Genomic DNA, 12216 nt, shown 5'->3' with positions numbered 1-12216 from the left:
AGCAACAGAAATGAGACTTAGTCACAATCTCTGTATTCTCATTGCTTACAACCACCCACCATGTTTTCCTCATTACGCCTGAGATGTTTCCCAGATGAGTTCATGTTGACATTTTCTCTGCATTGTTCAAGTGGGTTCGAGAATGGGCCTTGCAAAGTCAAGCTGTTCTCCCAAGCCATGCCTTCCATCTTCCTTCCTCACTCTTGGATGCCTGTCAGCAAAGCAGGGACACACAGCCAGAAGCTGGGCATGGGTCCCCGAGGGCAGCTGAAAGGTGGTACTTGTGTATCTCTGAAAACCCTCCTGGATTTGGTTGTTATAAATCCCAGATGGGCCAATGTACAGAAGAACTGAAAGAGAAAATATGTCCCATTGTATATAAGAATCCAGCTGGAGCAGCTGTCCCCTGCTGGAAAGCTCTTGAGGTCTGTGGTTCTGTCCTGATAAATGGACACAGACCTATGGACTCATCCCCTGATGAGATTTCTCCCAGCTCTTCACTGTGATGGCCTCACTTGAGGTTTCATGGTGGCACAAGAGCAGGACTAGCCTCAAGAACAGGCAAGAGAAGGAATGAGCTGCAGAGCTGCTCCTCGCAGAGCTGGGGCACCCAGCCCCGAGCCCCTACCCAGCTCCGGTCACAGCCTTGCTCCAGGAACCTCAGGGATGGAAGCTGCAGCATCCAGTGCCAGCCCTGCCCTGTGCCACAGAGACTTTCCACTGCCTGCTGCAATATTTCCTGCAGCATTCTTCTCTTTGCTGATACAGGGAGTCAACTGCTTTTTCCTTTCCAAAGGACACTCCTGGAGATCAGACCCTCCTGGCCTCTCAGTCTTGAGGTCCTCAGACACAACTTTTCCCCTTTCCCTCTCCTCAGTCTCTTCTCACAGCTGTGTTTTCAGGTGTCTGACATTTCTTACCACTCCCTTCTGTCCTGTCCTCACAAGGTGCACACTTTGGAATGCAGCACTCAAAGATCACCCTGGACTGCAGCCAAGGCTTGGCCAGCTCTGAGTGAAGGGCAGAGGATGGCCCAGGGCTCCTGTTGGGGAACTGGGCTCCACTGATGCTCTGTGTTCACATCATGGGAACAAAACACAGGGCATGAGAACCTCCAAAAAGGCCATCTCATGTTCCCCAACCCAGAGAAAACTCTGTTTTCACCCCCTGGATTCCAGAGGTCACTGCCAGTCCAAGTCGAGCTGAGCTCTGGGTCTGCAATCTCCACAGCTCCTCATGTGAACCACCACAGGCAGGGAAAGGACACAGGGAGAGGGCTCCGTCACACGATGATGAGCTCCAACGGATCCTTTATTGCTGAATCAGAGAATTGTTTAGGTTAGAAAGGACCTCTAAAATCACCAGGTCCTCAAACGCCACATCCACACGGCCGTTCCCTCTCCTCCTGTCCCTGTTCCCTGGGAGTAGAGCCTGACCCCCCTGGCTGTCCTCTCCTGTCAGGGAGTTGTGCAGAGCCACAAGGTCCCCCTGAGCCTCCTTTTCTTCAGGCTGAACCCTGTTCTCAGTTCCCTCAGCTGCTCCAGCCCCTTTCCCAGCTCCATTCCCTTCCTGGACATACTCCAGCCTCTCCATGTCCTTCCTGTCCTGAGTGTCCCAGAGCACCGGACATGCCCCAGCAGTGCTAGCACAGGGGATGGGCACTGCCCTGGCCCTGCTGCCACAGTCCAGGTGCCACTGGCTTCTTGCCCACCTGGTCACACCTGGATTCAGGTGCAGCCTCTGTCTCCAGCCTTTCCCAGTTTTCAAGCCTGGGGTTGGTGTGACCTAAGGGCAGGACAAAGCCATTCCTTTCTTCCTTTCCTTCCATTTAGAGGGTGAAGAGGCTTTTACCCTCAGCTCAGCTGACAGCAGGCTTTGTGTCAGGGCGGATTGAGAGGGGAAGACAGAGGCTGTAAAGCATCCAGAAAAACTCAATTTCCACTCCGCAATCAAACCGACAAACTGCGTCCTTAAATATTTGATGCGATGGCAATCTCTGCCCATATTTCAGATAAGCATCAGATCGTTAGCCAGCAGGTTAGCAAAGAAAAGGGGGGAAAGAAAAGGTAAAACCTTCTCAAGTAGCATTTCTGTGAGACATTGGGAATATTTCTCCGAGACTTGATACAGAGGATGGAAGAATGTCCTCAGGAAACTTCTAGATGAGAGCAGATAAATGGCCATTGAAGTGTCACAATCAATGTTTTCTATCAAAGATGCTCTAAAAGGCTGTACATCTGAAGAACCCAGTTAATGGAAGATATTTAATTAAGACTACGATTTTCTGGCATAATAATAATTCTGAATGTAGGAGGGAAGCTGTGAGCTGTGAGCCTTTCCTGTCTGACCAGGCTGATCAAAGGACATTGCATATGCACAGAGAGCACAATGTATGCAGCAGATTGTGTCACAATGAATCCTGGAGAAGAATGAAAACTTTCCTCATCTAAAAAGTGCAAGAAGTGAAAGTTGGAAGAGAGATTTTTGTTCTTTTGTTCAAAAAAAAAGTAAAAAAATTCCAGTTTACTTAAATGCAAAATGTATGATTCGGTATTTTATCTCCTAAGCCACACATGCAATCTTATCATCTGCATTCTGCAAAATTATAAATATGGAGTTAATATACGACTTTGTCTAGGGCTGTTCTCCTCCTCGAAAGCTGAATTCAGTATTTAGAGCTCATTATTCAACACCACATTTATTAAACAATGCCCTTTCAGTGGCGTTTTCATATCTACATAATGAAAATTCTCCCTCTTCAGAAAAAGATGAGGGAAATGATTGGGATAAGAAGTAATCCAAGCTGGCCAGGTGTACTCCTGCTGTGCATTAACTCGCTGCACTTATCCCATGGGACACATCTGCATTCAGCACTGAAGAGGCACTGCAGGAAACAACACAAAGGAAATCAGGCTGGGGAAATGCCCATCCCAGAGAGGCTGCTGGGCATGGCTGGACACGGGGACAGCCACGTGCACCACGGGGAGCCAGGGACAACAGGGTGACACAGAGGAGCTGGAGCTGGGAGAGCTTGGCCGCTGGGATGGCTGGGGTCCCAATGACCCCTCCAGAACAACCCTCACCTCCTCCTGGTTTTGGTTTTGGCCAAGGCAAGCCAGGCAGTGAAGATCAGGAGGGCACAGCCACTGGCTCCAGCAGCATTGGTGAAGCTGGAGAAGAGCCCAGCTCACCCAGGGGATGCTGTCATGGTTTCACCTTCGCCTGTCTCTGTTTGCCAAATTTAGTGCAGGGGTTATGAGCGTCCACCAGAACTCTGCTGTGAAGATAGGGTTAAGAGAAAAGCAAAGCAGGCCCAAATCTTAAAAAGTGTAAAGATAGATTTATTAACACACACTATAAGAAGAGAATGAAAATCAGAAGGCAACTTTCAAAACACTCCACCCTCCATATTGTCCTTGCCAGGCACACACCCAGTGCTCTGCTGCACCCCTGGCAGCACCAGCCTGCTCTGGGCAGAAACTGTGACTCTGCCATGTGTGAGGCTGTGTCCGAGCCACTGATGGGCACAGGCTCTAAACTGAGGCCTAAACCCACAGAACTGCTCCAGGGTGAGGCTGGGTCAGACCATGGGCAGGAGGAGTTCCTGCCTGTGGGTCTCAGAGCCCAGCACAGCCAGGGGAAGGTGCTGCTCCCTCCCTGCTGATCTGCTCCTCAGTCTGTGCCTCCAGAAGGTGGCCAGGCACAGCTCAGGGTGTGCACACACTTCACCAGTGTCCTGCTGGCTCAGCTTTGGCTTTGGTGAACTCTCCTGCTGTCAGGACATGGCTGGGCATGACCCAGGGCAGGACCCTGCAGGGCTGCCCACGGGAGGTAAGGTCAAGGGAGTTTCACTGTGTGCAGTCAGGACCTGCCAGGGCAGAAAACAACTATTGGCTCATCTCACTGGTTAATCTGGATACAGTCTGAAAGACCAACCAACCCTAAAATCAAATGAGATCATTTCAATTTCATGCTCAGAGAAGAGCCACGGCAGGAGCTGCCTGTCCTTGCCCTGAGGATAACCAAGAACAGCTCAGCAGGGCAGTCTGGGCTTCACACAGAGCAAAGGACCACAGAACATCAACTCAGAGGTGAATTCAGAGAATCCTCACCCTCTCACAATCTCTACGTGGATTCTGTGTTACTTCAATCCCAGAATGAGAATTCCCAAATGGTATTTGCACCTGGCTGTGGCCACAGCTTTAGCAGCAGCAACACTTGCTCTGAGCTATGTCCACACATTCACTGGTGAGGAAACCACCAGCTGGGCCAGGGGAAATGTGCCAGCTGTGCATGGACACAGAAAATGTTTTCAGAAGTACCAACAGAAATAAAAACTTTCAAGGCAGACGCTGGGAACACAGAGGGGGAGAACAGTACAACAGGCTGCAATAAAGGAAATTGAAAAGAGACAGAAAACCTCATTATAGGAGCAAAAGAACACTTTTGCCTTCTCGAGGGATCACTGCTAAACCTCTGCAAATGAGAGGCCTTAGGACTGAAATGACCAACTCCACTGAGCACCAAAGCCAGGGACTCAGCAAAGGCACTGCTTTAATTAGATGACAAAATTGTGTCTCCTTCCTGCTCTCAGCTAACCCTCAGTAACCCAGAGGCAGGATTGGCACTGAGGCAATGACTGTGCCCTTTGTTAACACCTCCCCTGCTCCAGAGCCAAGCAAAGCTCTTCCACAGGGGCTCCACAGGTACCATTCCCTCCCACACATCTGACTGATGAACAGAATCAAACCAAGCTCAGAGCAGCTTTTCTCAAGCCTTTAGCTTGAATTCAATTCCTGTTTCAGCTTTAAAGATGCACCAAAGAGCCTGAAATGTGCCCATTTCCCCACATCTATCAGCAGATATAATAAAAGCTATTACCTTTCCCTAGAAACAACATCATTCTGGCCAGGGCTGTGGGTTTCATCATCCAGAGGTGAAAACCAACCTCCCCTGGAACACAGGTTACAGCAAAAGCCTCTGTGAAACTTTGTGCTGAACTTGAAAGAAGCTGAAAACTTAAATCATAAATGAGTGTTTCCTAAATGAGATGCTCCAGCACCACGAGCTGCAAACAACCACACAACTGCATAGGATTATTGGCCTTTATATATTATTAATCAACCCCTAACAATAAATAATAAGTCAAGGCACACAAGGCCAGTTGCATGCCCAGAGCCCTCAACATTTAATGAGGTTTCCTTGGAAGTTAATGTGCCCAAAGTGGGAGGCTCAGAATGGGCCACAAATATCAATATTGATTTCTTTTGGCACTATCTTGGCCAGAACCCCCTGGTAAAAGGAGTCCCTTGGGCCAGAGCATTTGCAATGTTTTTGTGAAAAAAAAACAGCAGAATGCTAAATTTCACTTTGAATTTGAAATATCAATCTGAACTGTACTTTGCTCAAGCTTTGTTGAAGAAAACAATTTATTACAGTATTTAATCTTCTTGGTATAAGAAAAGGAGATTTTAGCCTGCTAATAAGCTGCATGGAAGCCATGACTAATTAACCTAATTATAGCAGTCTGTGACAAAATATGATTTTACTAAACGCATGCCTCAAGTAACTAGAATTGCCAAAACCTCAAAGGCTAATAAACCAACGGACATCAACACAAACGCTAATAAAAGTTGACACCAACCATATTATTTATAGTAAAATCAATACTACAGTCATCACAAAAGACAATCTGAAGGGTATTCAGTATCTGATGACACAGAATTCACTATCAGAAAGTCCTGAAATTCATTAAATTAGTGCAGATTACTGGGCAGTGACTCTTGGGGACGTGCAGCTCCTGGGGCCATCAGAGGCAGGCTGAGGGCACCTGAGGTGTGCAGCACACCTGGAAACCTTCCCATGTAGAGCAGCACTTGTAAATCACAGTTCCCACCTTAACCACAAACCTTCTTCAGTGGGGAAGTGTTACTGTTCTGGCTTCTTCTTCTCTGCCAAGGTCAGGATGAATGACATGGGAAATGTAGGTTTTGAGTTCGGACTTGAGTGTTTATTATTTCTTATCTATTTGCAGATTCATGAGCTGTGAGCTCTAACTAGCAAGTCAGAGAAACGAGGTAAAATGGAGTGCCTCTAACTCTTTCCAAGGTTATTTAAGGACTAATTACCCAATAACAAGGTGACACCTATATTATTTATACTTTTGACCCAATAATGATCACCCAAGGGCCACAATGCAGACCTTTTTCACCCAATTACAGAAAACCACTCAAACCCATGAAGAAGAAGAAGAAGGATTTAGATAACACCTAAAATCTTCCATCTTAACTCACAGGGAAGAGGAAGCTGAGTGGGAAGGGCTCGTCTAGAAGGGAAGCACACAGGAAACAGGAAAGGCCATTTCAGCCACCTGGAGTGGGACTGGCAGCACAGGAGAAGTGACCTCAGAAAGAAAACACTCTGCAAACCCAGCAGCTGTTTGTCTGGAGGACGGACCACCTGCAGGCAGGTGGCAAAAGCATCCTTGGGCACCACAGGAGTAATGCAGAATCACAGAGGTTGGAAAAGATCTCTAAGATCACCACATCCAACCATGAACCCAGCACCAGCACTAACCTATGTCCTCAAGTCTCACAGAGAAAACACGCTGTAAATAAAACTGATTCTTACATCACCACAGGTGCCAGAGACTGATCAGCACCACAGTCAGACAAGAGACACAATCCCAGCTCCAGCAAGGTGTGAATGAACAGGCCCAAGGTGGAGAATATTTGGGGGCTTTTCAGAAAACAAGCCCCACCCTGCTGAATCAGGTCCAAACCCAGCACAATGTGCATTTGTTGACAAATAGGAGCAAGTATGGGATAATTCTCATCTTTTTGGGATGCTTTTCCTCCCCTCTCACTCCAAACATGTGGCAGGTGTCAGATCTGCACATTTCCATGACAGAATTTCCCTGCAGGTCTGGCAGCTGTCACAGCTCCAACCCCAGCACATCCTTGCAGAAATCCTTCCCAAATACAGGGACATCTCCCTGTCCTTTACAAACCACAGCCACAACCCCCTGAGGGTATTCTCAGTCTGGTCTAACAGGGAGAAGCCTAAATTACAGGGGGAAGAACCATCTTTTTGGGGACACAGGAAGAGCCCTCAAAATCAGTGTTGGACCTGCAGAACTCTCCATGTCTGTGGCCTTTTTGTGCTGCCCCTCAAATGCAGGTTTTTGTTCACCCAATGCCACAAGGATCCTCTGAAGGGTTTTTAGGGGAGATGAGGTGAGATGGTTTCCCATGGATCAGGTACCTTGACCCCTCCCCAGGAATGGTCAGACAGGAACTCCACAGGGCTTGTGACTCCGGGCTCTGCTGGGTATCTGAGCAGGAAATCCAGTTCTGCTGGGTTGATTTCTTTATTCATCAGAAGTATCTGTAATTCCAAACAAACAAGTTATCCTAGAGCAGCCAGGATGCAGAGCAGCAACAAACTCCAGTAGATTAATTATTCAATAAATGCACTTGAAACAGGTGAGGCTAAAATATACAAAGTATTGGAGAGGTGTGATGGACACACAAGGTAGGTGCTCTGAGTGTCCCAAAAGAGGAGCAGCAATGAGTGTGGAAGAAAAAAGTGGGGAAAACCATGTGGTAAAGAGTTCCAGGTAGGTGGAGAGCACCCTGAGGTGAAGGCCCTGCCAGCAGAGCCAAGTTGGACATTTAAAATTATACAAACACCTTGGACATGGGACAGCAGCTCTGCAGCAAGCACTTCTTTAGGTTCAGTGCAAGAGGCCTTCAGGCCAGTTTGCTTTGCCATTTTTTGCAGATCCTGCAAGCAGGAATTACTCTCTCAAATAACTTTTGTCAGCGTAATTCAAATGCAACACAGATTCTGCCTGTTATTGGCAGGACTAAATCCTGTGAGGAGCAGCTGAGAGAGCTGGGAAAGGGGCTCGCCTGGAGAAGAGGAGGCTCAGGGGGGACCTTGTGGCTCTGCACAACTCCCTGACAGGAGGGGACAGCCGGGGGGTCAGGCTCTGCTCCCAGGGAACAGGGACAGGAGGAGAGGGAACGGCCTCAGGCTGGGCCAGGGGAGGCTCAGGTTGGACATCAGCAGGAATTTCTCCATGGAAAGGGTGGTCAGGCCTTGGCAGAGGCTGCCCAGGGAGGTTTGGGGTGCCCATCCCTGGAGCTGTCCAAGGAATTCCTGGAGGTGTCACTCAGAGCTCTGGGCTAGGGACAAGGTGGGGATCAGGTTGGACTCAGAGATTCTGGGTGGGCTTTTCCAGCCTGGATGATTCTGTGATTCCAAGAGAAGACAATCAACCCCCCAGCCCCTCTATGGGCTGCTCTGGCCCTGACCCCTGGCACACACGGGCTGCTGCTGTTACCTGGAAGGTGAGCTGGGCACAGAAGGTCAGCTTGTCCCTTTCGAAGAGCCCCCGGGCCGTGTACTGGAACATGGAGAAGGTGATGCTGTCCATGAGGCTTAGCACCCGCCCCTCCAGGCTCTCAGCAGGAGCTGCCCTCTCCATGGCCTTCTGGAACACCATGTGGAACGCCTGGGAGGGGAGACACAGTGGGAAGAGGGAGTGGGAGATGCCCTTTGCACGCCCCTGAGGTGTCCCAGCGATGCCAGCTCAGGTCCTGCATGGCAGGGAACACACAGACACCAACCAGCCCCTGGCTCTGCCTCTGCCTGCTCCTCAGGGACATGGAGCCTGGCAGTGGTGGCACCCCCAGGGACAGAGACAGGGCACAGGAAACTCTGGCACAAGGGTCCAGGGGATGTTTCTGTGCCCAGTGTGCTCCTGTTGGGGTGACACAGACACTGTCTCTGCAGATGGGGAGCTAGCAGAAAGTGGAGCTCCCAGAGGAAACAGACTCCAGAATGGTTTCCATGGAAAAAAACTCCAGCACAAGCCTACCCAGTGCCACCCCTGCCACTGACACCTTCCACTGTCCCAGGTTGCTCCAAGTCCTGTCCAGCGTGGCCTTGGACACTTCCAGGGATCCAGGGGCAGCCACAGCTTCTCTGGGCACACTTTGCCAGGGCTTCCCCACCCTCCCAGGGAACAATTGCTTCCCAATATTCCATCTATCCCTGCCCTCTGGCACTGAGAAGCCATTCCCTGTGTCCTGGCACTCCACCTCTTGTCCCAGCCCTTCTCCAGCTCTCCTGGAGCCCCTTTAGGCTTCAGGAAGGGGCTCTGAGCTTTCCCTGGAGTTATCTCTTCTCCAGCTCTCCCAGCCTGGCTCCATAGAGGGGCTCCAGCCCTTGGATCATATCCATGGCCCCTTCTGCACCTGCTCAATCATGCCCACACCTTTCCTGTGCTGAGGGCCCCAAACCTGGACACTACTCCAGGTGAGGTCTTACCGGAGTGGAGCAGAGGAGGAAAGCACATCTCCCATTGCATAAAAATTTCAACTCAGGGAAGAGCAATTCCTCCAAATAAATAAATAAATAAATAAATAAATAAATAAATAAATAAATAATATAAATATATTTTTTAAATAAAAATAATATTGTTTTTAAGTCCCATGAGCATTTTACTGTCTAGATCCAGCAAAGGACTGGCTGAGGAGGGCAGGGAGCCGAAGCAGTCACTGAAATCCCCTCAGGGGTGGGTGTCTGCATGGAGAACAACTCTCTCATATAAGAAGTTCAGGATTATTGCAACAACATTTCTGATCTAAATGAAAAAAGACCAAAAACTTTCAGAGTTATCCAAATTAAAAGCATGAGCAAATTATCAGATGCAACTAGAAAAAGAAAATTAACAAGAGCATAAAGCCCAAGCCCTGCTTAGCAATGCAAAGGCTCCGTGTGCTGGGCCCAGCTAAAGGAAATAACCAGGCCAATACACATTGATGGCACCAACTGGACAAGGCATGACTGTTGTTGGCAGCCTTATTTTTAGGGTTCTAAAAAGAAAAAATGATGCCTCAACAAATTAAAGCAACATTGGTAATGAATGTATTATTAAATAATTGCAGAATGCATTTCCCTGCTTAACGTTTCTTTAAATTGTGTTAAAACATGCTGCAGAGCAGCACATAAATCTTTGTGTTCCAATTTGTAATGGGCTCCCAGCTGTGTGGCAAGTATTCTAAAATCATCCCTGTGCATCTTTACACAATGTTTTATGATCTGTCATCAAAATTTATTAGATAAAAACATTTCACCCAATAATTTCCAATGTATTTATACACGCTGCTAATGATCACTGGAAAACATAAAACAAACTAACTGTGGGAGACACAGATTAAAGGTGAAACCTCAGGAACCCCTGCATCTATTATGGATGTGCCAGGGATGACTCTTTCAAAAGGCACAAAAGATATTCTGTACATTTTTCCTGATAAAATTATTTCAACAAATGAGTCGTAGATATCAAAAGGAAAAGCTCCTTTGTGGATGAGGCTCAACATTTTGTAGTCTCTGCTCAATTCCTTTTTCCAGGTCACTTGTCAAGGTAAGAAATCATTTGGAAGAAGCTGTAGGCCAGGATGCTCATTTAACCCTCCATCCCCCAAAATACATTCTTACATGACAAAAAAGAAAAGTTTTCCATTTCATGGAATATTAAAGCTGTAACTTTTTCTAGACAGGGTTTGGGTTGGGACTGAATGGGCTTAAAGCCCCTTCCAAGCTCAAAGCTTGTGTGATTCAGTGACACTGTGACCTTGCAATTCCAATTTCATGAACCCCACAAAGAGAGGGCAGGGAAGGGTCAGGCTGGACATCAGCAGGAATTTCTGGTTAATCTGGATACAGTCTGAAAGACCAAGAAACCGTAAAACCAAATGAGACCATTTCAATTCCATGCTCAGAGAAAAGCATGGAACAGGAGCTGCCTGTCCTCGCCCTGGGGATAACCAAGAACAGCTCAACAGGGTTCAAAGGACCACAGAGCACCAACCCAGAGATGAATCCAGAGAATGTGCCCCCCCCTGGAGGGCAGGTCCTGTGGGAAATGGATTGGTAGAGGATTCTCAAAGCCTGACAGAAGGCTCACATAGTGTGGATCTGTATGCACACTCTGAGATAGAAAATGCTGACTTAAAAATGCCATGGGATAGGATGGACATTGTTGAGGGAGAAATGGAACTGGGACAAGTTTCAAATTGTGGCCTTGCAAATAAGACTAGATACTTTGGAGAAATAGAGCTATGGAAGGTGCATTGTAGTAGGACCCATAAGGGGCATTTACAGCATTGTGTGGCAACAGCTGATAGGCCAAGAAACATTTATAGTGGATTGTAATTAGGAAATAGTTTGGCTTCTGATTGTGATAGTGTGAATTGTAACATCTGTACTGTCTCACCCTTCTCATGAGACTGAAAATGGAATATAAGTCTTTAAAATGCCTCTCAGGAGCCCCGTCTCTGGGTCAGAAAAAGGCAAAATCCCACAGGTACCTTCAGGGAGAATTTGTACATGGGGTGGACGGCATGGAGCTGGTCCATGGTGAAGTAGAGCAGGGCGGCACGGGCGGCCGCGGGCCTGTAGTGCTCCCTGGCCTCATTGATCTTGCCTTCTGTCACCTTAAACTCCTGCACCTGCAGGGAAACACAGAACAGCTCCTGTCACAACACCCCTGGGCAGTGGCTGTAGCTCTGGGAGGGTGGACACTAGCCACAGAGTCATCAGGGCAATCCACAAGTGACCAGCGTAGGACCAGCCCCTGCCAGGCTGGAGTTGCCCTCCACAGCATCCTCCCCATCTGGAACCTTCCTTTTAAATGCATTTTCCACCCAATTGCCCAATCCTCCATTTTCCTGAGCCCCCCTAGACTTCTCCCTAGCTTCCCCGCTCTTTGCTAACTGCAATTGATTTTCTCATTGATGAGTTTCTCGTGCTAATTGCCCCCCTCCTGTGCGGGCCATTAACAACCCCGGGCTGAGCAGCCCCAGTGCTGCTCTCAGGCAGCTTCCCCAGGGCTGAGAGCTGCTAATTTAGAGCAGCTCTTTGCTACCTTTCCTCAGCAGCACCAAACCTCACTGGGCAGGGCTCTGCAGCTGCTCTGAGGGACATGTGAAATTCTTCTTGGCACAATCACCACCTTATCATCACCTCGGTCCTGTTCGTTCTTTCATTCCACCTCAGCAGCAAGAGGTGACATCCCTGAGCCTCCTGGGCTTTCTTTTAGTCCTGGCTGAGAACAGACATATCCAACACCATGGCCAGGAGCTGCTGGGACAGTGCTGACCCACCTGCCCAGCAAAGCAATGGGATCACAGAATCACAGAATGG

At 48.4% G+C, this 12216-nt stretch overlaps 1 protein-coding gene across 1 annotated transcript in view; it reads right to left on the bottom strand.

The window, feature by feature from the left end:
- DNAH9 (dynein axonemal heavy chain 9) overlaps positions 1 to 12216 on the bottom strand; it is a gene marked incomplete at both ends in the record, with an annotated part of 164566 nt that overhangs the window by 52746 nt on the left and 99604 nt on the right. The window contains 3 exon segments of the mRNA XM_083874519.1: positions 7264 to 7386; positions 8348 to 8518; positions 11382 to 11522. Of these exon segments, the coding sequence (XP_083730645.1) occupies positions 7264 to 7386; positions 8348 to 8518; positions 11382 to 11522 (435 nt within the window).

This window comes from Zosterops lateralis, assembly GCF_965231275.1.
Source record: "Zosterops lateralis genome assembly, chromosome: 18".
NCBI classification, from domain to species: Eukaryota; Metazoa; Chordata; class Aves; order Passeriformes; family Zosteropidae; genus Zosterops; species Zosterops lateralis.
This window is presented reverse-complemented; position numbering and strand designations above follow the sequence as displayed.